The sequence below is a fragment of the Lepisosteus oculatus genome, chromosome 27, assembly GCF_040954835.1.
Source record: "Lepisosteus oculatus isolate fLepOcu1 chromosome 27, fLepOcu1.hap2, whole genome shotgun sequence".
Taxonomy (NCBI): Eukaryota; Metazoa; Chordata; class Actinopteri; order Semionotiformes; family Lepisosteidae; genus Lepisosteus; species Lepisosteus oculatus.
The window spans coordinates 3,199,848-3,226,702 of NC_090722.1; the positions used below are offsets into that span (position 1 = coordinate 3,199,848).

At 48.9% G+C, this 26,855-nt stretch overlaps 1 protein-coding gene across 3 annotated transcripts in view; it reads right to left on the reverse strand.

Moving 5' to 3' along the window:
• Positions 1-26,855, reverse strand: part of pear1 (platelet endothelial aggregation receptor 1) — a 62,607-nt gene that overhangs the window by 25,859 nt on the left and 9,893 nt on the right. For 2 of the 3 annotated variants that reach the window (XM_069185027.1, XM_069185025.1), the window contains exons 2-5: positions 5,981-6,094; positions 4,116-4,217; positions 3,804-3,904; positions 3,242-3,334 (exon numbers count right to left, since the gene is read on the reverse strand). In XM_069185027.1, coding sequence (XP_069041128.1) covers positions 3,242-3,334; positions 3,804-3,904; positions 4,116-4,217; positions 5,981-6,090 — 406 coding nt within the window. In that variant the 5' untranslated portion in view covers positions 6,091-6,094. Of the gene's footprint in view, positions 1-3,241; positions 3,335-3,803; positions 3,905-4,115; positions 4,218-5,980; positions 6,095-9,335; positions 9,413-26,855 lie in introns of those variants that run through there. The other variant, XM_069185026.1, reaches the window with a different exon arrangement.

A 26,855-nucleotide genomic window follows, 5' to 3' on the forward strand; every position in this document is an offset into this window, starting at 1 on the left:
TCTCAACACCAATACTGTCACTGACACAGAGCCCTGGTGTGCCTACAGAGTCTCAACACCAATACTGTCACTGACACAGAGCCCTGGTGTTGCTACAGAGAGTCTCAACACCAATACTGTCACTGACACAGAGCCCTGGTGTGCCTACAGAGTCTCAACACCAATACTGTCACTGACACAGAGCCCTGGTGTGCCTACAGAGTCTCAACACCAATACTGTCACTGACACAGAGCCCTGCTGTGCCTACAGAGTCTCAACACCAATACTGTCACTGACACAGAGCCCTGCTGTGTCCCGTCTTCCACGGGATCAGGCACATCCCACTGGGAAGACAGCCTGGAGCAGACCCAGGACACCCTGGAGGGATTCTCTCTCTCGGCTGGCCTGGGAGCACCTGGCAGTCGCCCGGGAGGAACTGGAGACTCTCCGGTCTGATCGGATCAGCCCGTCACCACCCCGACCCTCACCGGGAGCTGGTTGGAAAATGGCTGTGTGGATAGAATATTGTGGGCCCCCACACCCCCAAGTTTCATCTACGAGTGAGGGCGTTCACCTTACTTTCCTTCCGAACCTCTCAGAAGAGGGAAGGGAAGTGCAGTTTGCAGGAAACCTCATGCAATAAGCAACACGACTGTCCGATTTCTGAGAGCACCGTGTAGGCCCAGAGACATTGTTAAGGGTGCAAGACGAAATTACGGTAGAGCCGTAGCACTGGGAAGGAAGGAGTGTGGTTCACTCTGCAGAGCCATGTGTTATATTCTCTATTTGGGTTCTTACTGGCGGTCATTAACCACACAGGTTTGTAGTGATGAACGTGCACTTTATGAACACAGTGCTCTATAACTCTTACAACACTAACTCAGTAACTGCCTAACCAACTGCCCCTCAATCTACTACTCTCTCTATATAGACTATTTACATATTCATGTACTGCATCATCTGTGCAGTACGGCAACCCATTAGGATCATGCTCTGCCAATATCCTTACACCATGCAAGCTGACTTGCTCTGAACTAACTCCACCAAGCAGGCCCTCAGAGCGGCTCTTGTTTAGCTCTGCAGTCCAGTAGTCTTTAACCCCTAATTGAAGGCAGATTTTCAGGCTGGTTCAGGTCAGCAGGGCCCCCCAGTCTAACTCTCTAACGGTCAATCCCGGGAGAAATGTGGCTGTTTTTGTATCCCGTCGGAACAGACAGGGATGTGGGAAAATTCCGGAGTGGCGCTCACTCCCATCCCCACAGTTAGCTCAACACACAGGCATCCAGGAAGCGTCAGGAATAATCCCCCCTCCGCAAAATTCATGAGGAACCTTATAAGGCCTGGTGCTGTCCCAGTACCGTACAGCTACTGTGCCCTTCAGGCCTAACTAGCAGGGCCCTCGAACACAAGTGGAATAATTTTCTATTTATAGAAGCTCTTTTTGGATTAGACAACACACAGCTTTCATCCTCTCTAAAGCATCTCATTTTTACTGTAAGGAACCTCTTTTCCAGGAGAGAACCACTGCCAAGCATTTGGCAACAGGAAAGAGGACCACAGGTTCTAGAGACAAACAGGAAGTCAAAGACTTAAAGGACTAAATGTTCCTGGGTGTCCTCGGGCTTTTCCTAAAACACCATCTGCAAGGAGGCTGTACAACCCAATGCTTAAGGTAAAAGTCTTACTGTCAAGTAGGTTCCCAGTTCAAAGCCAGGCTGTGCCACTATGTCACCCTCAGTGAGGTTCTGACTCTCCTTCTGATGGGATATGAAACTGAGGCTCTATTTGATCACTAGGCTCTGTACAATTAGCTAATCAGTACTATTAAATCCTCATAAGAACTGACAAAGTCATGTGGAGAATCAAGAGTGAAACACAAACCAGAGGTCAGACGTGGAAACCTTTTTTTACACAAAGGGAACTGGGAGCATAGAACAAGCTACCAAGCCATGCAGTTGAAATAGATTCCCTGGCTTCTGGCAAAAAACAGCTGGATCCTGTCTTTTGTAACATTTGTTATGTTCTACTTAAACATACTCACATATTTTTCAGTCTCCTCTAGAATTATTTTCTACCCCACTGTAGAATCTTTGTAAAGGGGCAATTTAAAATACTCTGAGGTATAACTTGCAAGCCTCAGAGCACATTTGATTTAATTCAAGTTGTTTTATTTGAAACTGGGTTCCTTGCTAATACCTATTGTCCTGCCGGAAGCTGACTGTTCTCCACTAGAGGGCGCTGTAGGAAACTGTAGGTGCTGTAGAGTCTCAGGTAAGAAATATCTCATGATTTTGAGTGGAGAGTGTAATACTAGATTTAGATCACGTGGGAATTCATTCCTTCTCAGAAAAAATGCTAATATATTTGTATGATACTTGTTAGCTTAATTTCTGAAGATAAAACATTGTAAAAAAATGATTGATTCCTCAATTTTAATATTTCATTACAATCTTAGATGTACCAGTGTGGGAAAAGATTATTTGTTTTTTTTAACACTAATAAGATAATGAAGATAGGCCACCATGAGGTTTTGGAAATCAAACCACATGCACCTAGAGAAACCTAAGTAAGACAGATATGAAAAAGACTAGATTCTGGTATTTTATATATTAAGGTATAAGATGTTCTTGATTCCACCAAGAGTTGAGGCAATATGGAAGAAACTACCCAGCCATGCTGTCTAAGTTCTTTCCTTGACCACAAATTATTAGTGCGTAGCTGATAAATGGGCTTGGTGAGCAGATTGGCCTCCACTAATTTGTAACCACACACCTGTTCTTACTGAACAGCTGGAATACAGTACATGCAGTACCACCTGTTTTCATCGCTGCTTTGTTTCCAAGTGAACTTGTACATTGCTTCAGTTGTATTTCATGTGGCTTCGTGCTGTAATTACACTGCGTTTTCAGCTGGTTCTGGCCTTTTTGCCACTAAGTATGAGGATATAAGAACGATTAGAAACAAGGGGCCGTTCGGCTCATCGGGCCAGTTTAGTTCGCCGTGAGGTGATCCAGCTGTGTCTTGAGAGAAGCCAGGGTATTGGCTTCAACAACATGGCCGAGCAGCTTGTTCCACACCCCCACAACTTTTAGCATAAAGAAGTGTGCCACACTCCCACAATCTTGTATTTATTTGCTCTTGCTGTACCTGTAGTGACACCCGATGACGTTTAGGATATATTGTCAATAACCATAGAAAAGAGTCTCTGTTCAGCAATTAAAGCTCCTACTGATAACAGAGGGCAGTTAGGAGTCGCCTCACCACTGGAGCAGTTCTCGCCCCTCCAGCCGGGCTCGCACTGGCATCGATCTGGGGCCTGGCACCGCCCGTGGACACACTCCTGGGTACAGAGGGCTGGAGAGGGCACAGACATTACAACATGGGCAAAGACACACAAACACAGAGAAGAGCACAGGCGTGGAAACTGTTAAAGACAAGGAAACTGCAGTGAGCCACCGTGAGCTCTTTCATGCATCTTCGTCAAAAACAACATGTCATATCAACAGGACTTTAGTAGCGGTACGAACTTATTCTGTCTCTGGGATCTCATACATATCTGGCTGCTAACAGGTTTTTAAAGTTAAAATAAATAAAAAGATTTGAAGACTTTTAGAGTAAGGAGGCCAAACCAGAGCAGAAATGAAGAGAGCAATAGTAACATTTATGAGGATTACACTGATATAACACAAACCCCCCCAGTCTCCAGCAGTGAGATTAAAACTGGAGTTACTGGGAACTAGGCGTCTGATCCCAGGATACTATCACCAGCCTGGTGCGACTCACCTCTTGCCCTCCACCCCCCCCAGCCATGCCTGTCACTTACGGACACAGGTGCCTCTGCTCTCGTAGTAGCCCTGACAGCACTGGTATCTCCTGCGGTAGTCCATCTTCACGCCCTGCCGGTAGGCGGTCTTGTACGTGACCCTGCGCACACACAGCACAGGGAGAGTCGAGTCAGAAGGGCCGGAGGGGTCCGGCACAGGCCGCCCGAGCACGTGGGGAAAGGTGATGAAGTTCGCTGAGTCAACAGGACGTAGAGGAGGAGACAGGCTGAGGCTCAAGCCTCCTACCGTCTGGCGGAATGACCTTCAAGGGGAACGCCTTGAAAGGGTGTCCCCGAAAGGGGCGCACTCACCGGTGGCGCGTGCACCTGAGGGAGATCCGGGCGTCGGCGCAGGGCTCCTCGTACACCTGGTCGAAGGGGTGAGCGTACGACTCCTTCACCGTGGTGGTGAAGCTGCGAAGGACAAAATACACAGGAAGGGTCACAGACGAGGCCCATCGAGAAGAGACGTGATGAGGCAGTGAAGAGCTAGTCGACCCCAGGACTCTCGCCATTCAACGGGAGGGTGTTACCCTCACAACTCCGCTACACCCAAGCGCCCCATCGTTTCCACTTGAGTCCTCTGGCTCATGTCTCACGTTTTAATCTGGAGACATTCACTGGGTTGACTGTCAGGGCCTTTGAGGTTTCTGAACACCTGGATCAGATCCCCTCGCTGTCCAAGACTAAAGAGGCTCAGTTCCTGCAGCCTGTCAGAGCAGGACATTCCTCTGAGCCCAGGAATGTACTTGGGCTGCTCTTCTCCGGACTGACCAGAGCAGCAATATCTTCCATCAGTCCATTTCATCCACTTCTGTGCCGCGGGGGAGCCAGAGCCTATCCCAGCAACCAACGAGAGTAAGGCTGGTCACAGAATGAGATGCCAGTAGGGCATCACAGCCAGTAGATCGCAGAGTAGATGGACAAAGACTAGTTGTTGTTGGACAAGTTAAAGGATGTGTTCTAAAAAGATGGTCTTATTCAGGGGCTGCAGTGTTGAGCACTTCACAGCGTCTTGGGTTCAGTTCCTGGGGTGCTGTCTGTGTGGAGTTTGCATGTTCTCCCCGGGTTTGCGTGGGTTTCTTCCAGGTGCTCCAGTTTCCTCTCATGGTCCAAAGACATGCTGGTGGGTTATTCGGCCCTGGCGCGAGTGTGAGTGTGGGTCTGATGTGTGTCTGTCGGCCCTGTGATGGACTGGGCATACCCTGCCTGGTGCCTATTGGGATAGACTCCGGCTCTCCCACGAGCCCGGATAGAACAGTTTGGAAACAGAATGGTGGACGATCCTACTTCCACAAAGATGATCGCCAGGTTTAGTTTTCTTTCTTTTACTTAGCCTTACATGTCATAGACATACGACTTAATCAATAATCACTTGTTTCCGTTTTGTGAAAGGCTACATTAGCAATTTTCATCAGTGAGTTTTACCCTGTAATGAACAACCGTTCGAAGAGTTTTATTAACTGATCACGAAGGACTCCTCATTTACACGCCATGGGTAGAATTCTACCATATTATCCTGGGGAACTGTTTTCTCTTTGAATGCTCCTAGTATGTATAGAACTTCTGACTCTTCAAAGCTGTTGCCATTTCATACGGAACTCTGTCCTCCCTCAATCTGGGGCGAGCTGACCAAGACGCACAGGTATGCACTGCACTGCCCCTTCTCTCAGGCTTGTTGCCTACAAAATGTTACCGCCAGCACTGCACTCCTGGACGCCACTGTCTCCTGATTTTAAAGAAGATCAGATGACAGGGAGGCTTTTGTTCAGCTTTGTTTCTTCCTGCTGTCAGGTTTCAAGACTGCAGGCGGCCCTCTTTCATCCTTTTTCCTGTGCAAGCTTTTTGCGGTATAAATACGCACATTATTTCCTGTGGTCTCCTAGCTTGTAACTTTCCTTCCACATCTGGCACACTGCTATGCTACTACTGAGGGATACAGCACAGACTATGCAGGCTTTGACTGATGAATTATGTTCATCAGTTCAGTGTTCCAGTATTGTTGTACAGGGTGCAATGATACAGTATGTACCGGTTCTAAGCTGTTTCAGATAAGGAAGTCAGTCTAGGCTCAGTAGCAATAACACTGCCCAGGTCAGGTCCGGCTCTGTTGAAGCCCATCGGGAAGATCTCAGGGGGTGAGCAGACAGAAGGGGCCAAGAGGCGGCGCCTCTCACCTCTCCCATGTGCTGCACACGTTGGGGTCCCCGGGGGTCAAAGGGCACACCAGGTCAAGCAGAGGGACCAGCAGCAGGGCGGCGGCAGCCCCTCTCTTCGTGACGGCCATGGTCCTGGAACACACAGCAGACGGCGATGTCCCACTCTGCCCGGAGAGCGTCGGCGCTCAGCGAGGGAAGAGGGACTAATCCATTCTCCCCGATTTCTCTTACAGCTGCTGTCGTTTCTGACGTATAATCACACGCCTACCGCTAAGAGACGTGAGCTGTAGGGCTGTGAAAAAACACACTGCGCTCCCCCTCTTTCATAATGACTGCTAGAATAAATACATTTGAGCGTGCTGCCAACTTACCTTGGCAGAGTATTTTACAATAAATAGCACCTTCCATTAGGAGCCAGAAACACTGGTACCACAGCTTCATAAATTATGAAACTGCACAATTCTATCGACACATTTCCAAAGCACTCACCCCAACTTTTTTTTATTTGAACCAAGGCTAATTCTTCATTTACTGGGTTAATGAAATGCATATTTAATTATGCTCGTCAGTGATATCCCTTTCAGTATAATGTGGAAGAATTTTAGCATAAGATAGTGACTAGTTGGCTTTGAAAAATGTCTTTTACCCAGCAACAGTATGAAAGAACAATTGCAAACATATTATTTGACTTTTTGATATTAATGCTACAATAGCAGAATGTGTAGCTCATTTCACACCTTTTATTTATATACTTCCTTTTGTATGTATACAAGGTAAAACTGCTTCTTAAGAAGAACGTGGTCAATTACAAAGAAATGTTTGTAGAGAGAAAACCAACTCCTCATGTGGAAACTTAGAATGCGCTTTCCTGTGTGAATCTGCTGGATAAAACTCATTGCATTTACCATCTCGTGGAGAGGTTACTCACAGATCTGTATGAGAGGCTGCTCTCAGATCTGCATGGTTATATCCTCCCCATGCACATGAATAAAGGACTCTGCTTGACCACACCTAACCTGAGTGAAGACTTTTCTTCAACAATTTCAAAACTTTTCCTCGACAATAACAAATACTCATTCAATCAGTTTAATTCAATATTACTTTCAATCCTTTATAAGTGAGGCTTTAAGTACAAAAAAAACTAACGGTGTCTTAGTGCTCTCCGCCCCAACCACAGGACACAGTGCCAACTTTGCATGTTTGTTTTTCTGGAAGGAAAGCTACGGGCCTCATGAACATAAGGTATGAATCTACATCCATTCCATTTGTTGTCGTTGCTGTAGCCTGACTTTTTTTCCACTCTTTCACAGAGTGTGTACTGAGCTCATGTCTTTTTCCGGTGTCTCACTGAGACATGGCAGCCTGCGAGTTAATCTGATCTGATACTGTGTCTATTTCCTGCAAGGTTATGTAAGCTGTCTGCCCACGGGACAGAGGTGAAATATTTGGCTGGAGGAAGGGAGGAATGTGATTTGATCCCCTGTTCTTTTCAGCCACGTGCCTCGTGTCTGTGCAGCACCGCCAGAGAGGGGACATCTGGAGCCGAGCTGCGAAGAGGCCCGAGGACTGTCCTGAAATCTGCACAGGAGCGCGAGACGGTCTGCAGTCCTCAGTGTGAGCAGGGCTGGGCTGGAGCTCAAACCCTCCTCCTGCTCACTCGCACTGAGCACAGCGGTGTGACACACAGTGTGGCTGCAGACGGAGATGGTAGCAGGGATCCCACGCAAAATGCCTGCCTGCTTCCTGCCATCGCCAGTGGTTTTGTCTGACTATACCCACAGTGTTTTCTTAGTTTACATGTTAACAACTGTGACACTGGGCTACTGAACACGCTGCACTCCAGCACTCTCACACTGAACTGCTGAACACACTGAACTACTGAACACACTGCACTCCAGCACTCTCACACTGAACTGCTGAACACACTGCACTCCAGCATTCTCACACTGAACTACTGAACACACTGCACTCCAGTACTCTCACACTGAACTACTGAACACACTGCACTCCAGTACTCTCACACCGAACTACTGAACACACTGCACTCCAGCACTCTCACACTGAACTACTGAACACACTGAGCTGCTGAACACACTGCAGCCCAGCACTCTTACACTGAGCTACTGAACACACTGCAATCCAGCACTAACACTGATCTTCTGAACACAGTGCACTCCGGCACTGAGCTATTGAACCAACCACCTCCTAAACTAACCCACAGTCCCAATACTGGGGACACACAGCAGTTTCTAATTTCACTATGTTCAAAACAGAAATGACTATACAGTATGTCCCTATTATGTTTAAACTCAGAGCTATGTTTGTGTCACATATTCATGCAAAGCACCATAAAAACTGACAACAGAAAATTAAGACACAAAAAAAATTAATGCATTTGAGACAGTGGCCAAACATGCCCGGATGTTATCCCAGCCGCAAAGAGGAAAAAAAAACATTCTGTGGGAAAGTTCTAGAGACGCCTGATTGACGTTCGGGGGGCTGATGACGTCAAGCGATTAGCACGGGCCGCGCGGACCCTCCTGTCCCCCCTAACCGATCCGCGAGCCCGAGGTGTTTCAGAGCGCGGCGGCTCCACCGAATCCCTTAACAGTCACATAAATCGCTCTGCACGAAAATTCCCCCTGTGTTTTTTTTTTCTTGCAAGGAACGAATTTAAAACCTGGCTCCCAGTAAGGTACTGGGGGGAAAGAATGAGAAAAAACTAAGCACGCAGGAAAAAAAAACAGGGTTTATAGGAGCACGCGAATGGCTTTCATTAACTGAGGGCAATTCAGTTTTACCAGGGCCCGGTTTTTTTTTTAAGGGTAAACAGTTTTTAATCACTCATTTATTTTCTAAAGTCTGCTTTCTTTAATAAACTGTGGTAACCGCAACAGGGTCCCAGACGGCAATGAGAAACACACGCCGGCGCGGCCGCCGTGTGACGGACAGGCGGCGGACCGGTGCGGTGCGGTGCCGTGTCGAGGGGCAGGTCTCTCCTCGGGGTCGTGTACCTGGAGCTGTGCGACACGGCTACACCGCGCCCTCAGCTGTTTGCTGTGCTTCTTCCCAGCTCTTCACAAATGCATTGTGTGTTGCACACAGAGCTTTCCCGCCTTCACCACGCCTTTGCTGTGCGCTGTTTCTAATAATGCGGCGCGTTACCACAGTAAACGCTTATTTTAAACCATGGCAGGAATTCCTGCCAAGTTGGATGAAGGCCCGGAGTAACACTGCAGCCTTTATTCTAACTTTGGGATGGTTCTATTCCCACCACCCACCCCTGTCAAGAGGTACCGATTCTGAAGTCACTAAAACCCTGTTACAGAACCTCTCTGTTGCTTCATTAAGACAGCGGCAGCCAAATCCAGACCTGCAGGTCCCATCGGCTCCCGTGTTGCGACAGACTTGGAAGCCATTGCTGCCAGTCCATCAGTGGAGTCAGCGCTGGAGTCCAGAGCAGGCATGAGGTGAGGTCAGGCACCCTCCAAGGGGGTCTGAAGAACCAGCCAACCAGAAGTCTCCTACCTCCCTCGCGGCCAATCAGGAGGCTCTCCCAGGTCCACCACAGCCAATCAGGAGGCTCTCCCAGGTCCAGCACAGCCAATCAGGAGGCTCTCCCAGGTCCAGCACAGCCAATCAGGAGGCTCTCCCACTGTCAAGGCAGTGATGGCCAAACTCCAGACCTCAAGTTCTATTTGTTCAGCCAGTTTTTTAACCCTGGTATTTTTCTGTCATACATGGTGAAAGTGCTGCATTGGTGATGAGAAACAAGGGATCTTTCTCTTGTTGAGAGCCAACATGTACAAGCTGTTAGCCATACCTGTAAGTGCAACTCTCCTTTTTTAGGCTCTTGATCATGAAACACACAGGGGCACCCGCTGGCCAGGGCATTAGCAATGCTGCCACCAGAGACCCCACTCAGACTCTCTCAATCTCAACCTCTCAGGCACTGTGTGGCTGGGCTTAAGGAAGAGACAGGGACAGACTTCCATTACCCCCCATGGCCCAGGACAATCACAACTCTACTGAGAGCTTAGGGGAACCTGTGCAATTCAATCCCTGCTCTCCGTTACCCTCAACACAGAGACCGAACAAGGCCGATCCACTAAAAAAAATGGCCTGGGATCATGCTCCAAACACTTCAGGACCTGCTGGATGAAATGCCACATGGTGTTTAAGCTGTTCTTGCTGCTGACAGACGTGATTCTGTGGAGGACTGGCCAGTGTCACCCCCAAACGGGGGGTGATACCTGAGGGGTTCAGCTGATGACGGGGCTCACTGGGAGTGCCGATCGAGCCCCGTGACCTGGACAACAACACAATCTCACCCTAACAAGCACTTCCCCTGAGCTAACTGGCCAGAGTCTCTGTGACTGGGCCCATCAGCACCTTGTTGCTGGCACCAGGCTCTTACAATCTGTTTCTCTTCACTGCAGTAGCGAATTCAAGGCGTCCAGCTACTTTTTGTAAGACCCTTCGTGCTCAATCGCTCAGGGCAAAAAGTGACTTCAGTTCCTGTAAGCAGCTGATCAGAGACAATACAGTAGTGTCTGTTGGTTTACATCCTGTCTGTGCTCATGATAGTGTAGCCAAATCATCAATAATAATAATCATAAACTTTATTTTATATAGCGCCTTTAAAGGTGGCTTCTCAAAGCACTTTACAGGATGACAACAACAATAAATAAGAAGACAACAACAATAAATAAGAAGACTACACAAGATAAGACACAATTACAATATACAGAGGAGACCGTGGATGGTGGTACTAAGAAAAGCAGAGGGGTGAAGAGTGGAACCAGTTCAGTAAAGGCTTTCCTGAAGAAGAGGGTTTTGAGTCTGGATTTGAAGGAGTTTAGAGAAGGTGACTCTCTGATATCCTTGGGCAAAGAATTCCAGAGCTTGGGGGCATAACAGGAGAAGGCCCTGTCACCCATACAATATAGACGGGCTTGGGGGACAGTAAGGAGGGCAGAATTAGAAAAGCGAAGGTTGCGAGCCTTATAGGTGAGCATGAGGATTTTAAAGTCTACACGGAATTTGACCGAAAGCCAGTGCAAGGACTCCAGGATAGGAGTAATGTGAACACTTGCACTAGACCTGGGCCCACTTTACTGACTTGGCTGTTGGCTTTAATATTTCCTGATGCTTTTTGCCTCTCCCGAGCCCAAGGCAGAGTCAAGGGAGAACCTATGAAGAAACTCACAGAGTGTAACTGGCCTCTGTCCAGTGCCTCATGGATACCGCTCTCAATTACCAAAGTGAAGCAATCAGTTATTAATCGATACCTTAACTGCGGGGTTTTGGCTCATTTTCAGCAAAGAAACAGGTTTCAAGTGACATGAAAACCTTACAGGCATTTCAAAATCCAATAAAATTAAGCCACTAAAGAAATCTAATTAAGCCACTATTATTCTGTGAGCTCAATCAAGTAACCAAGAGCTCGGCTACAATTAAAAGCAGATGAGGCTGGGGTCGCAGAGAGCAGCTTGGGGATCCCTGCTGCACTGGTTCTGTGTGTATAGAAGCAGGGAGTAAGGCTGTGGAGTGTTTTTTTCTCTGCCTCTCGGTTATGTAATAGGAGCCACCCGCACATGGGAGTGATCAGAGCGAGCGCCGAGCCCCTGCATTTGCGGGCTGAGCTGTTAATCGAGGTAGAAAATATTAGTCACTGTTTTGGAACTGGGCGCAGGATGGGGAAGAGAGGAAAAACATGACTGAGGCCGGCTACGGATTACGGACGGGGAGACAGGCGGCCGAGCGCAGCCTGAGCTGCACAGGAAGAGGAGTGGAGGAGGCGGAGGAGGGGACAGAACTCGCCAAAGGCCCAGAACACCGAGAACTGCAGCAAACTGCAGCTATAAATCGCGACAGATCACAAGACTATGAGTCACGCAGCACTGGATGCACAAATCCCAGCATTCCCATTTGGTCACAGTGAGGGAGCCACCTGTATGATCAGTCTGCCATAGATGATCAACTTCAACATCCACTTTTCTTTGGATGTAGAGCAGCTAAATCCGAGGCAAATATGGCCAAAACTGCAGAACTGCAAAACCGCTGTAGGTTTCAAACGAGCAAAAGGACAAAACTCAACGAGTTCCCAAGAGTTGCTTTGTGTAGCCAGTTCCCAGGGACCCTCCTGGGATCCTTCAATAAATGACTTGCAGAGCTCCTCAGAGCAACCAGCTGCTCTCAACTGTAACCTCCTTTCACTCTTGAGCACTTTCATTCTTCACGCTAACAGTGCGATGGCTTTGCTCGGCTGGACATCTCACTGGAATTCACTAGTGAAGACTAAGCAGCACAGGGCCTGGTCAGTACTGGGAAGGGAGACCTCAGAGGAAAACCATGTTGCTGCTATAAATGGTGATGGTGGACCAGTAGGTGGCGCTTTTTCCCAGCACTCCTACCTCACAGTAGGGCCCTGCATTCAGTTCTGGACCCGGGTGGAGCTGTCTGTGTGGAGTTTGCACGTTCTCCTCATGTTTGCGTGCATTTCCTCCAGATGCTCGGGTTTCCTCCCCCAGTCCATGCTGGTGGGTGAAGGGGCTTTTGGGAATGTTGGCCCTGGCATGAGTGTGTGCGCCTCTGTGGTTTGTCCGCATGTCTGCCCTGCGATGGACTGGCGTCCCGTCTGGCCTTCCTAACGTTCCCCCTTGATTTAAGGTGAAGCACCCTGTTAGGTCTCTACCTCACCTGCTGCAGGTGCAGTTGGCAGCTGTGGGTCACCCAGGTGGGGGCTGCAATACAGTGGAGGGTGAAGTGGGTCCCCTGTATGTAAGTCACTTTGGGAAAAGTGCTACACAACTGCAAGGAATTCTTCTTATTTTTAATAAAATAGGAGACGCCACGCATATACTGCACTCTCACATAACCCAGCCCTGGTCCCCAGAAGCCGGAGGGTGAAAAAAATAGATCCAACAGGGATTTTTACTGGGAGTCGGTAAGTAAGCCTTTTTCCAGTAATTGTGCATTTCTAGGGCACTTAACAAGAGCACTTAATACGTGTTTATTGGATTTATCTCTGCTTGGCAAGGGTTTGTTTTTTACACAGAATGAAAAACATCGGTTTCTACTTTGTTGAGATTTTGATTACATCCAAAAACCACTGAAACACTTTATTTTTTACACTCCAGAAATTGTGTTGCCGGAATTAGACAAAGGCTTTTCTTTACGCTCATGAAGGGCTCTGGTGTTGACACAGCTGATCGCTCGTAGTGGATTTCTCTGGATCTACCGGCGCCGGTACTGTCAAACGTGAGGAAGCAGAGACCGACGGTGCCCGGCGCCCAGTTCCGAGTCCGCAAGCCAATGGGAGTTCTTCCACCTTGGCGTTTCTCAAAGACAGGAGCAGCAGCAGGAGCTCCCAGGAAAACAGTTCACATCCGTAGGAGACACGGCATGCTCCCAGTAGGCCGGTCTCGGATTACCCTTCATCTAAAACAAGTCAGCTCGAACGCCGAGCGCGTCTTACACAATTTGCGTTGGTTCACTCTGAGCCAACAAGCGCTTCCAACGTTAAGACGTGTAAAAGTAACTGATCTGTGTGACTGATTTCTGGGAAAAGGTTTGTGAAACGAGGCAGGCGTATTCATTTACAGAAGGCGACGGCAAATTCATAACATGCATAAAGCATATTCCGCATGGATAATAATACTTGTTTTACTGGAGTGGCATTGTGGTGCAGTGGGGAGCATTGCTGCCTTGCAGCGCTGGGGTCCTGTGTTCAATTCCTGGGGTGCTGTCTGTGTGGAGTTTGCATGTTCTCCCTGTGTTTGTGTGGGTTTCCTCCAAGTGCTCCGGTCTCCCCCGACAGTCCAAACACAAGCTGGCAATCAATAACAGCAATTAATGATTAAAAGAAAGCTCTAAGGAAATGCAATCGAGTCGATTGGAAAGATCATATCTTGTACTGTACATACAGTAGCTGGTGACGGTGCAAGTCATTAGTGCAAGACTAGCAGGGCAAGATCAATGCATGTCAAGAGCCACTCACCCACTACAGAACACCAGTGCTTTGAAATGGCTCTCAGACAGCAGGGTGCCTCCATTACAAGGCTTTCCCAGCACCGACACAATCCTCCGGTCACAGAGCTATTCAGAACTCCAGAACAGGCAACAGGTGTGAACAGAAAGTGGGGTCTGTGTTTTCACACTGCTGGCAGCGCACAGGCGGTGAGAGCTGCCTTCTGAGCCCCCTGTGCTGAGAAAGACCGCCTGACGGGCTGCTGGTGGGGTCGTGGTTTGTGGTGTGTCATGGAAGCAGGGTCTTCACAGCCTGTATTTCCCCGTCAGAAAAGGCGCAGTCGGCCGTTTTTCACATGAGCCTGTGGCCCAAGTGCTGCTGTCTCATGTCAGGACGAGCAAGTAGGACATCTACTTCTACTACTACTACTACTACTAATAATAATAATAATAATAATAATAATAATAATAATAATTTCTCACACTTCTATAGTGCTTTTCTGGACACTCCACTCAAAGCTTTTCACAGGTAATGGGGATCCCCTCCAGCACCACCAGTGTGTATCCCCCACCTGGATGACGCACCAGTCCGCTCCCAGTGGGGAGAGCAGAGTGATAAAGCCAGTTCAGAGATGGGGATTATTAGGAGGCCATGATGGGTAAAAGCCAGGGGGAAATTTGAACAGGACACAGGGGTAACACCCCTACTCTTATATAGAAATGCCCTGGAATTTTTAATGACCACATAGAGTCAGGGCCTCAGTTTTAATGAAGCACGGTGCCTTTTTACAGTATGATGTCCCTTTAACTATACTGGGGCATTAGGACCCACACAGACCACAGGGTGAGCGCGCCCTGCTGGCCTCACCAACACCTTTCCCAGGAGTCTCCCCTCCAGGTACTGGCCAGGCTCACACCTGCTGAGCTCCAGTGGGGCTGCCAGCTGGGAGCTGCAGGGTGCTATGGCTGCTGGCCAAGCTAACAGAGCAGCAGGGAATTCAAGCTGCACCGCGCTCACTGACTGGCCCGCTTGATCCCGGAATGAAGCATCTCTGCAGCAGCTCACTGAGACTTCAGCGCAGATCCGGGCCAGAGGAAAGCAATAACAGGATACTCCCACAGTGTTCACACACTGCCCGCGCGGGGGACCTGCCGTCTGACTTCCCTCGCTCCCCAGCCTACAGCCCTTTCAATCCCTCACTGCACCACTGCAGTGCAAAGGCAGCCAGGTCCTTATACCAACCCTGCTGATCAGCAGTTCAAGAACAGAGGAGCTGGCTGTGCCTCCTTTCAGGAAGGGAGAAGACTGGAGAGACTGCAAGCCGAATGGTCTGCTACCATCGATATTACATCCTCCTCAGCCTCCGAGACACGGAACTCGATTAACCTGTCGATGGGCAAACGTAGATCAGGCACTGAAATCGACATATTTGTCGCTATATAAGTATTGGTCATTCTCATAGCCATGCGCTCAGGCCGGTGATGTGTCTGTGTACGGGGTGGATGGGAGGGGAGGCAGGGTGTCGGTAATGTTCAGATTTATTCGAGTCTGCCATGGCATGAAAAAGGCTGAGAAACGCTGCTGTGCAGCACATACTAAGCTGCAGGAGCGTATACGTGTTTCTGGTGCTCGGGTGTCCATGAGCTCGCACTCTTTACACGCATCAAACAAACTACAGCATAGCAAACTGAACAACATTCGGCCAACATTCAGTATTAGGGACAGTAGCTGTGCACTTCCTAACGACGCCACACTGGCAATCTTCTAGACGTGCCAGGACGTTCAGTGACAAAAGCCATGTGCAGCATCCGTGGACACACTTGAACATAGATAGATAAGGCTTTATTGATCCCGAAGGGAAATTGATTAAGGAAATTGAACATCTGGGTCCTGAGGCAATGCCCAACACTGACAGGCAGAAGGAACTGAACCTCCTTAGTCATGAACAGAAAAGCCTATGGGGGAACTGATGCAGGTATTCAAAATCCTCACAGGCACCGATGAAGTCAAGGCAGCAGAAGTCTTCAGGATAAGCAGAACCAGACAACACCAGTGGAACCTATGTGGAAGTGCATTTAAAAACAGGAGCAGAAGACATTTCTTTACCCCAAGAGTGGTGAGAGAGTGGAACAAGCTACGCAGCTCTATTATCGGACCCATGCATTAGCCGGAGGAAATCATTGGATCAATAAGCTACTAACTACCCAACAGGCTAGGTGACCTGAATGGCCTCCTATTCGTCTGCTCTTATGCTGGAGAGGAAACATCAGTTTTGGGGTGTGAAAAACACAGGGCCAAAGACACCTCACAAATCATTAGGAGTCATCATTGTGCACTCATAAATTTAATGTCATCATAGCCCGTTCAATACTCTACAGCTAGAAAGTATTTACTCAGCTCCTCCAGTATTGACAGCTTAAGCCATTTTCCAGAACTCAGGACTGAAGTAATGGTGAACCCCTGCTTCCCTCTCTAACCACCCCTTTCAGGGAACGCCTGGATTGTTGGGATTTTTCCAGTGGGTTTAATAGGTATAGTTGAGGATCACTGGCCGGGAGATCTGCGGACTGCATGAACAGTCAAGCCTATTGAATGTTAAACTGTCAAATTTGTTAATCAGAAACAGTTACGGTTTTGATTTAGATCCACACGGTGAAACACAAAAACATGTGACATTCCTGTTTTCTGTCCTTTGAGTCCAAGAGAGGATAAATAATTGCTGAGTCTTGCACTTCTTCAGTCCGGAGTGTCTGTCAGCGCCTGTCTAAACCCCACCTATAACAACAACACCCAGAGAATGGAATATTTCTTCTGTGAATCTCTGCAGTCAGACACAGCTGACTATGGTCTCTTTTGCTTGTCTTTTTTATTCCAAGAGCAATGGAAGGGGATTAACCCTGGTCCCTGAACACGCATGATTCACAACTGAAGTGCAGTCTCACTTTTGTTCCCCCAGTTAAAGAAACGCAGTCGCACACAGAGCCAGCAGCTGAAGGGCTGCCAAGTTTCTATTGGAATACCCTCTGTTCAAACCATCCCATGTGCGCCAATCACAACGATATGTCTGTAACACAGAACAGCAGCTCCCTGTTCACTGTCACACTGCCACACTGACCAGGTGAAGCAAGAGATCTGAGGCAGAAGGAGGAATCCAGCTGTGTGTTCTGCAGCTGAGCAGACTGGTGCAGGCGAGCGAAGGTGAGTCTGAAGTCCACAGCACAAACCGGAGTTATCATCGAACGGGCAAGGATCAAAGGCAAAGACGTCCAAGATAAAGCATGAAGGGCAAACAGGGCTGATGCATGGAGAAGACGACATGGGGTAATCAAAGTCGAGAGAGATACTTTTATTAAGAAGCATTAAGCAAGGGAACACCAAGACGAGCAGTGCGGACTATCATCACTGATCTTAAATATCCACTGGGAAAACGAGGAAAGTGGAGGTTACTTGCATGCAGTTGAGACAGACCTACACCCTGATCTAAGCTGTTATGGTAGTTGCTGAGTGAACAGCCTGACTGGAGGCTTCTCTGGTTGCAGTGATGTTTCAGGTGTGTAGACCAGTGTGGCTGTAAGACACGTACAACATACTGAGCTTACAAATCAACAACTAGTCATCAATCTCACACCCGTAGAACATTCCACAGCCGAAACAGTGCGTTTCTTTCCTTCTCTTTTCAGCAGGGAATAAACCTTCATCAACAACTAGAGTCAACGCCCCAAATGACAACAAGGATGCGTTATTTTCTTATTCTATACCCTCCCAGTCTGGAATCTCCAACCGTTTTGTGACTCAGCTGCCTGGCCTTGACTTCAGTACCCACATGGGAGAGAGTGAGACGTGGACAAGTACAGGTCCCCCATCATAACCACCTGCAGGGCCCTTTGCCCTTAGACACACTGCAACATCTCCAGTGCCTGACAGGAGGGCCTGCGGCTCTCACTTTGAGCCCCTGGCCCTGCTGGCACCCAGCAAGCCACAGGAGCCGCAGTTTGCCAGGAAGACAAGGGAGCTCTGCCATACCAGGAACCCCACTCTCAGTCGGAGAGTGACAAGACCCAGGCTCAAACTAACAGTGTCTGGATCGCAAACCTGAAGACTCGAGGTGGAAGACGCCTGACTGTGAACCGCTTCAACTTGACTAGGGACAGGCAAGTCTGACCACAGCTTTGCAGGCTTTACAGCTACGTTTTACTGATCAGTTTAGACTGACCTAAAACCTAAGAGGCCTGAGGAAGAGGAATGAGAAAATTAGACTTCTTAATCCAAAGAAGAGAATCGATCAGATCTTCTGGACCACTAGGACCAGAGCTGCCCATTCCTGGTCTCAACTATGAAATCAGTTGGCTACAGCTGTAGTTCCTAGCTCTGAAACCCTTGAAACACTGAATACAACTTGTCATTTCCATCAGGCTATATCAGCTAATGAGTCCAGAATGGCTCCCCTTCAGATGTGTTGTCTGAAATGCTACCCACAGCATCTGTCCTCCGCTGAAGGTCACTCGGGGTGAGTGTATCTAATACAGAGCTATTCCCTATACATACTGATGACTCCAGATGGTTCTCTCTAGACCATGACTGCAAACCCCTGGCCTTCAAATTCAAATATTTTTGCCTCCCGTTTTCTGCCCTAGCTGCACGCAGGAGAGTGACTGTGTAACACTGTGTGTGTTTGAGCGTTTCTGGCTACTGTATCGGCTGTCAAGGTCTCTTTTCATGTTCCAAGCGAAAACCAAGGAGGGATCGACCTGCCAGGGCTCGAACAGCACAGGGACCACCCAGGCCTACAAACCATGGTGTCCTTACTGCACTGCAGACAGAACGTTTTCATATGCACTTGTATTTATCTGCCAGGTCAAACTGGATCCTGGCACAACCCACGCCTGAAGGTGGCCAAAGACCTCACAGACCAAACCAGCTTTGACCAGAAGAAACAGGGTGGCGTGGCGCGGGCGGTCTTCACTGACGAGAACGACCCCCCCTCTCGGATCAGAACCTTTCTGATGTCTTGAAAGATCATCCTCTCCTTCGATCAGCGGTCTGGGGACGCCTCCCCCCGGCCAGGTTGATGAGGGGGAGGCCGGCGGGGGCCAGATGTTTGTCAGTACAGAGCGGCAGTGGGCGTTGCAGAGATGAGCGGTCACTCTTGCTGGCCTTAATAATAATAACTTACACTTATACAGCGCATTTCTGGACACTCCACTCAAAGTGCTTTACAGGTAATGGGGATCCCCTCCACCACCAGCAGTGTGCAGCCCCACCTGGATGATGTGACAGCAGCCATAGTGCGCCAGAACACTCACCACACATCAGCTCTCAGTGGGGAGGAGAGCAGAGTAATGAAGCCAATTCATAGATGGGGATTATTAGGAGGCCATGATTGGTAAAGGCCAGGGGGAAATTTGACCAGGACGCCGGGGTTACACCCCTACTCTTTTAGAGAAATGCCCTGGGATTTTTAATGACCACAGAGAGTCAGGACCTCAGTTTTATGTCTTACCCGAAGGGCGGTGCCTTTTTACAGTATAATGTCTCTGCCACTATACTGGGGCATTAGGACCCACACAGACTGCAGGGTGATCGCCCCCCGCTGGTCCCACTGACACCAGTTCCAGCAGAAGCCTTAGCTTTCCCAGGTGTCTCCCATCCAGGTACTGACCAGGCTCACACCTGCTGAGCTCCAGTGGGGCTGCCAGCTGGGAGCTGCAGAGTGATATGCCTGCTGGCCTTGGCCGGTCACCTCTATGGTCTCTCTTCACTTCCGCCAAGTCCGATCACAGACCCTGGGTTGCTGTGCCAACACTGCCCATCTGTCCTTTCTCCTTCTCTTTGACTTTAGAGGGAAAACGGCCAAACAATTTGCGGCTCTGCATGCGTGCTGTGATCTGGCTGTGCTACCACTCCCATTCGGATCAACCGCCAATCACACAGGCAGCTCGTCACTGCAGGACTCGCCTGCATCGGACGGCTGAGAGGTAACACTGTGATACAGAAGCATTACAGCAGCGTGGCTGTGGGCAGCTGCTTCCACTGCACACAGGAATACACACGCGTGGATCAAGAGGTCTGACATCCTAAGAGGCAGCAAAGCCTAGGCATCGCTAGCGCAATCTTGAAACAAATACCACTTGGTACGCCAGTAAATATATCTGCGATGTAACAACGATACACAAAACAGATGTTTTCCGTTGTTTGAGAAAGTAAAAAAAAAAGAGAAAATGAAGCGTAGCCCCAAATCAGCAGAAAATTCTGAAACGGGGCCAGAGAGAGAAAAGCAGATCAGCTTGTTCGAGTGCGACAAACTCTATCGCGATGAGTGCCACACCAACGAAGGGCTGTCTCTTTCCCAAGCGCACGATAGTGAGAGATCCTTCAATTCTCATTCATGGCACACGCCGAGTCGAGTTATCTCACAATAAGGGAGGATTACTGAACAAATTATTCAGATAAGAAATCACATCGTTTGGGGATTTTCATCATTGCTAACTGGAAAGTACCCTGTAAAAAAAAAACCCTTCCTACCATTTCCTATAAAAACAATAAAAGTAACATTATAGGGATGAACATCAGGTGAATCATTAACTCAAACTGTTTTATTGCTTCCACCTAAAATATCAGGCTCCTGCAGGCTTCATTGTTGTTATCCACTCTTGCAAGAAAGAAGCTTTAAATCAGCACTGTTTCAGCACCTGAACACAATGTCAAATGGCTACTTAAGCAAGTAATCACTTAAATTAGGAGCTTAATTAAGTGACAGAGAGCTGGGCTCAATAAAAACAGACACATTGACCAGAATTTGGAAGTCCCGTCTTCAAGTGTCACTTCAGTGTTAAAGCTAAAGTCTGGAGCAACTCTAGATTTTGAAAATGATTACAGTTACCCTAATTTGTTTACAACTCATTTTCAATCCAAATGGTGAATCAGGAAGATCACTGCCCTGTTTACTGTTCTTAGGCTCTTCACACGAAATTCAAGCCATGAATCTCTCTGCTGACAGGATGTGAGGTCAGTAAGGGGCGGAGTGGTGGCTCTGAGCCTCAGGATCTGTGCCTGTGGCTGGAAGGTTGCCAGTTTATATCCCACAGCCGGCAGAGGAATCCTACTCCATTGGGCCCCTGAGCAAGGCCCTGAACCCCAACTGCTCCAGGGGCGCCGTATAAATGGCTGACCCTGCGCTCTGACCCCCAGCTTCTCTCCCCGTCTGTGTGTCTCATGGAGAGCAAGTTGGGGTATGCGAAAAAGACTAATTCCTAATGCAAGAAATTGTATATGATCAATAAAGTGATCTGATCTGATCTCTTAGGAGACTGTGGCTCACTTGTTCACAGTCACACCTGGGCGGGGGGGGATTAGTATGAGATTACGATACCCCTCTCTCCTCTCGGAGACCTGCGCCCCCTGCCCAAACCAGCTCCTGCATTCGGGAGCTAGTGGAGAACGGAGGCGAATGATATTGCTGTTGGAGAAACGGAGCCAGCTGATAACTTTAACCACCACCTCCAACCTTGTTTAAGCAGTGAACCGGGCTGTGCTCGTCAGCTTGATTGGGCAGTGAAAACTAGAGCTGGGCTGATAAGCAGCAGAAGAGAGGAAACCGGAGGCCGGAGCTGCCTGGAGCCATCGCTCGACAGCTCGGAACGAGCTTACAGCCGACCAAGGAGAGATTTCCGGCGCTGGTTATCCTCCCCCCCCTCGTCTGCCCTGTTTGCCGGCTCATTCAAACGGTTTTGCGTTCGATCGGGATGAACCGAGAGCAAGAAGAGGACACAGGTCCATTCTGCATGTCAAGACTGCGAAGGAGAGGGCGGTATCAGTGTCTCTTTAAATCATCAACAGCGTAAAACCTGAGAATAGTTCATCTTCAGCACACGAGGTGATCTGCTCCAGTTTCACTGGTCTTCTAAGGTCTTGAACATTGCTGATTAACATTAAAAGGCCAAGAAGACTTACTGCATGCTGGCCCTCTGCAGCACTTTCAGAACCACTGTCGAAGGGCTCTTTCTCACGGGCCTCAGCGCCCTTTTTTAAGGACCCACTCAGAGCCGCCGATGTCAGGTTCCTGGAAATACTTCGAGCAGGAAGACGCGATCGGTCCAGGAGGGCATCCCAGCAAACAAACGCACACGCAAACAGCACTTCCTGTGCAAACAGGACGAGGGGCAGCTGGAGCTGGGATGGCTCGTGGACAGCTGTCCCATCTGGAAATCGCTCCTCTCCGACAAAGAAAAGGAAAAGCTAGGCCAAAATTGGGAGGGGGGCTTTGAGGGAAGGAGGGGCAAACAAACAAGTCAGCAAAAAAAAAAGCACTTCCCTTTCCCAGACTGGAAAGGACCACATATCAGTTGTCCCCTGAGAGGACACACATTGTCACAAGTGTGACTCAAAACTAGTCAATAAAACAAAACAAAAACAAGCTGCTGGTACTGATAGACTGTTTTAATGAACTGATAAAGGTCTGCTAGTAACTCTCAAGCCCATGTGCTGAATTCCATTATATCTCATTTAATCTCCTGCATTGCATCACCTTCCCCTAATATTTGTATTCTCAGAGTATGTTTTTTTCAACAATCTTTATTTTCCAAAATACAGCAACAGATACAAAATAAGATCACGTGCACAGAGCAGAAAGGCATGTACAACAGATTTTTAAGAGCAGCGGGGGCCTCCGATTTCAGCACTAATAAATCTGAACCCAGCTGCACCTCTTTCCAAGAGAGCCACTTTTGTGAATTGACACAGCCGAGTGCAGCCCGTGTGTGTAACACAGATGTTCTGGCTGCAGGCTGACAGTACTGGGGTGATGGTCCTGACTGATATACAGACCCCAGAATGTGTCTTCAGAACTATACAGCACTGTTAAATCAGTCACCAGAGACACCGGGATACTGTATATAGGCAGGGATTTCAGTTCACCAGCTGCTGAAGGATCCAGCTTTCCGCTAACGATCCTCATTCCAGTTAAAAACGCAGTCTCCAGAGTTCGAGCACCTTCGTTGGTAGTGTGGACACGAGGGGACCTGTCTTTCATGTGACACAAGCGTGTCTTTGGTAGTGTGGACACGAGGGGACTTGTCTTTCATGTGACACAAGCGTGTCTTTGGTAGTGTGGACACGGGGGACCTGTCTTTTGCGTGACACAAGCGTGTCTTTAATAGTGTGGACACGAGGGGACCTGCCTTTGGCGGGACACAAGCGTGAATATAGGATGACAGGACGTGTAAAGCCAAGCTCAGGCTCCGCTCCTGAGAGAAAAACCTTCCTCACTGTTTCATACAAGTGTTGACGCAACGTTCCGGTACAGAGTGTCCCGGAATCCTAGCAGAACGATCCCTGGACTCGGGGATTAGCACACCCACTGTTTACCTGCTCGGTATTCTCCAAAACAATTCCCTGCGGTGATTCGGAACCGATTCGGGTTTGGAAGTGGGCTGAAATGGAGCCGAGCTGATTTTGTTTTTCCATGCCCAGTCCAACCAGCCAGCAAACCCCCCGTCCTGCTCTCTTGCCATCCAGCTGTCTGCTAGTCCTCCGGGCGATCAAGCGCAGGGGAGCCCCATCAGACAAACAAGAGGAAACGGATAGGAAACATCTTGATGGTAAACTCACGGCATCGCTCAAACATCCTTTTCCTCCACATGGTGGTGAACACAGCGCTGGCAAAACAGGGGGTGGGTGGGGAGGGGGGACAGCTGACAGGGGAGGGTGAATCCTCTCACCCGTGCCCAGTTTGGCACTCCCAGCACCACTGTGGAACGCCAGCCAGCTTTCTTACAAAACCTCCCTTTCATAAGGCAAACAGCACTGGAAAAAAAAAATCAATCTACTCCCCCACCCCCCCTCAAATTACACAAGACATGGAGTCGGTGTTGTAATCCTTGTGGCTTTGCTGTTGGAAAGGCAGCCGTCGAGGACAGAAAAACATTCCGCAGAGCGGAGCTCTGACAGCAGGCTCCGCGGGCTCCCCGTCTCGCGCCGAGGGGGCCGAATCAACTCCACCGGCGGGGAGGAGGATGGGGCTGATGACCCGACAGGGTGTCTGAGGGGCTGGTGACTGCGGTCAGCTGTAGCGCTCCAGAGTTTCATTGCGCAACCGAGCTCTTGAGGACAAGGGCAAAGGTCAATTTGCGTGGCGGGGGTCTCCCAGGTAGCTCGACCAGAACTGCGTCTTGCTCTGTGAGAAAATGGGACCCTGGGAAGCGCAAGTTCTCTTCAGGACAAGCTCACAGACCTTGCCAGCAAGACAGAGGTAAGCGACGAGTTGCACAAAACACCCTTGAAATAAATTTCCCTTTAGAAGTAGAGTTACAAACAGGAGGAGGCCATCTACTCACTGACTGAAAGAAGCCAGGGTATCAGCTTCAAACATGTGGCTATGTAGCTTGTTCCACACTTCCACAGCCCTTTGCTTCCTGTTGTCCTTTTTAAATGCACTTACATGTAGTTTCCACTTGTACAGCCTCTGCTGTGCAGCTAATTCTGAAGTTCACTGGATTGGCCTTTGAGGATTTTGAATATTGTACTATCAAGTCCCCTTGGAATCTTCTCAAAAATGGAAAAGAAAAGGAAAAGGATCCGTTCCTCCAGCCTGTCAGTGTGGGACACTCCCTTCAGACTAAAGAGACTCAGTTCCTCCAGCCTGCCAGTGTGGGACACTCCCTTCAGACTAAAGAGACAGTTCCTCCAGCCTGTCAGTGTGGGACACTCCCTTCAGACTAAAGAGACTCAGCCCCTTCAACCCCAGAATGTGCCTGGCTGCTCCTCTCTGGACTGATGCCAGAGCAGCAGTAAGATTTTTATGATGAGGTGGCCAAAATTGTGCACAATATTCTAAATGAGGTCTTACTAAGCTGTTATTCAATTGTAACATAACATCCATCAATCCATTTTCTCACTGATTTTTTCCAATTTAGGGTTGCAGGGGAGCCAGAGTCTATCCTGGCAAGCAACAGGAGCAAGGCAGGGTACACCCTGGACAGGACGCCAGTCAATCACAGGGCACACACACACACTCACACCAGGACCAGTTTTCTCAGAGCCAATTAACCAATTACTATGTCTTCGGACTAAGGGAGGAAACCAGAGCACCCAGAGGAAACCCACACAAACACAGGGAGAACATGCAAACTCCACACAGACAGCACCCCAGGAACTGATCCAAGGATCCCACCGCTACAAGGCAGCAATGCTGACCACTGCGCCAGCAGTCCACCCTTTAACACAAGGTCCCTTGATTCAAATTCTACGCTTTTAACTATATAACCTAGCACTTTTTGACTTGTTATTGCTTCCCCACATTGCCTAGAAGATGTTAATGATGAGCCAACACAAACAGTTCATTCTTTCCTCTGTTTTTTTTTGCCATGGAAAGATCTTTTACTTTAAGGGTGTCGTGGAAAGCAGCACATACTGCGGTCAATACCCTGTTGCAGAAAAAAGTCTCTAGATTATATACTTCGGGTGTCTGACACTTAAGGGGCTAACAGCTGGCCACAGGGGTCCAGTTCCAGAGCCATGCACAGGCCTGGACATGTAAGAGCTGATCCCTGGACACAGGCTGAGGGTGTGTGGAGCTTAAGAATGTACCTGCTGGGTACCTGAGCACTCAGCTAAACAACTGAACCTTGAATAGATCTAATAATGGGTTTTAATGGCACTTTTAATCATTTTCAGTTCTTACACGTGCTGGAGATCTACCTCCAACCTTTCAATTACCCTTGAGCAAACAAAGAAAGGTGCAATGGTCCCAGACGAGCAACTTGTGGATCCCCGTTCAGGACTGAATGAAGTAAAGAGCTCAGCAGGTGTGTGGGTCCCCAGGAGCAGAGCTGGAGACTTCTGCTCCAGCTCAGCACTGTGATCCCAGAGGAGTCACTCCAGCCCGGCTAGCAGGTACAGGTGCCGAGAGACACAGCATCAGTGGGTGTGCAGTCCCGTGCAAGATGGAAGAGGTGGAGGGGTCACTCTGGAAATCAGGAGCCTAATGCAGATCAATGCAGGACCTCAGAATTGGTGAGGGTCAGACTATTACTGGCATGAAGACTAGAACAGAGTCTCACACCTCTGGTTCAAGCACCGTGGGACCAGGGGACTCCTTATAAAAGCTGCCTTATCCTCTCTTTGCCACACAAGAGAGGTCTGGGGTGTCTTGGGTTTCCATCACTGCTCATCGCCACTTCCAGCTCCAGGTGGAATGGTGGCACTGTGGCTCAGGATCTGTGCCTGTGGCTGGAAGGTTGCTGGTTCAAATCCCGTGGCCGGCAGAGAAATCCTACTCCGTTGGGCCCCTGAGTAAGGCCCTTAACCCCAGCTGCTCCAGGGGCGCCATATAAATGTCTGACCCTGCACTCTGACCCCCAGCTTCTCTCCCTGTCTGTGTGTCTCATGGAGAGCAAGCTGGGGTATGCGAAAAGACAAATTCCTCATGCAAGAAATTGTATAGGGCCAATAAAGTGATCTGATCTTATCATATGACATCCACATCGCTCCTCCAGAAATCAGGTTTGGCCCGACAGATACCCTGTGTTATAAACCCCGTTTCCCCAAGAAACAGGCTCTGCCTCAAAAAGAAAGTCAGCAAAACGCTGCCTGAAAAAATTAATTTAAGTAAAAAAAACTCCCGCTGGCCCTTGATTTGTCTTCCCAACATGTTTTTTTCAAATTAAAACAGATTTTGGCAGGTGACGCTTTGCTGAGCGCGCGAGCAGTCAGAAGAGGGGAAACAGTGATGTACCCGTGCCCTGCCAGAGCCTGGACCGCTTCTTCTGAGATGTTTTCACTGCAGGCTGTTTTATACCCACTGGATTCAGAGCTGCCACCTGGTTACCGGCTCGGAGTTACGGATATAGGAACAAGGAAAGGTAAAGGAAGAGAAAAGAAACACAACGTTTCGGCTGTGGAGCCTTCTTTGGGCGTGATGGATAT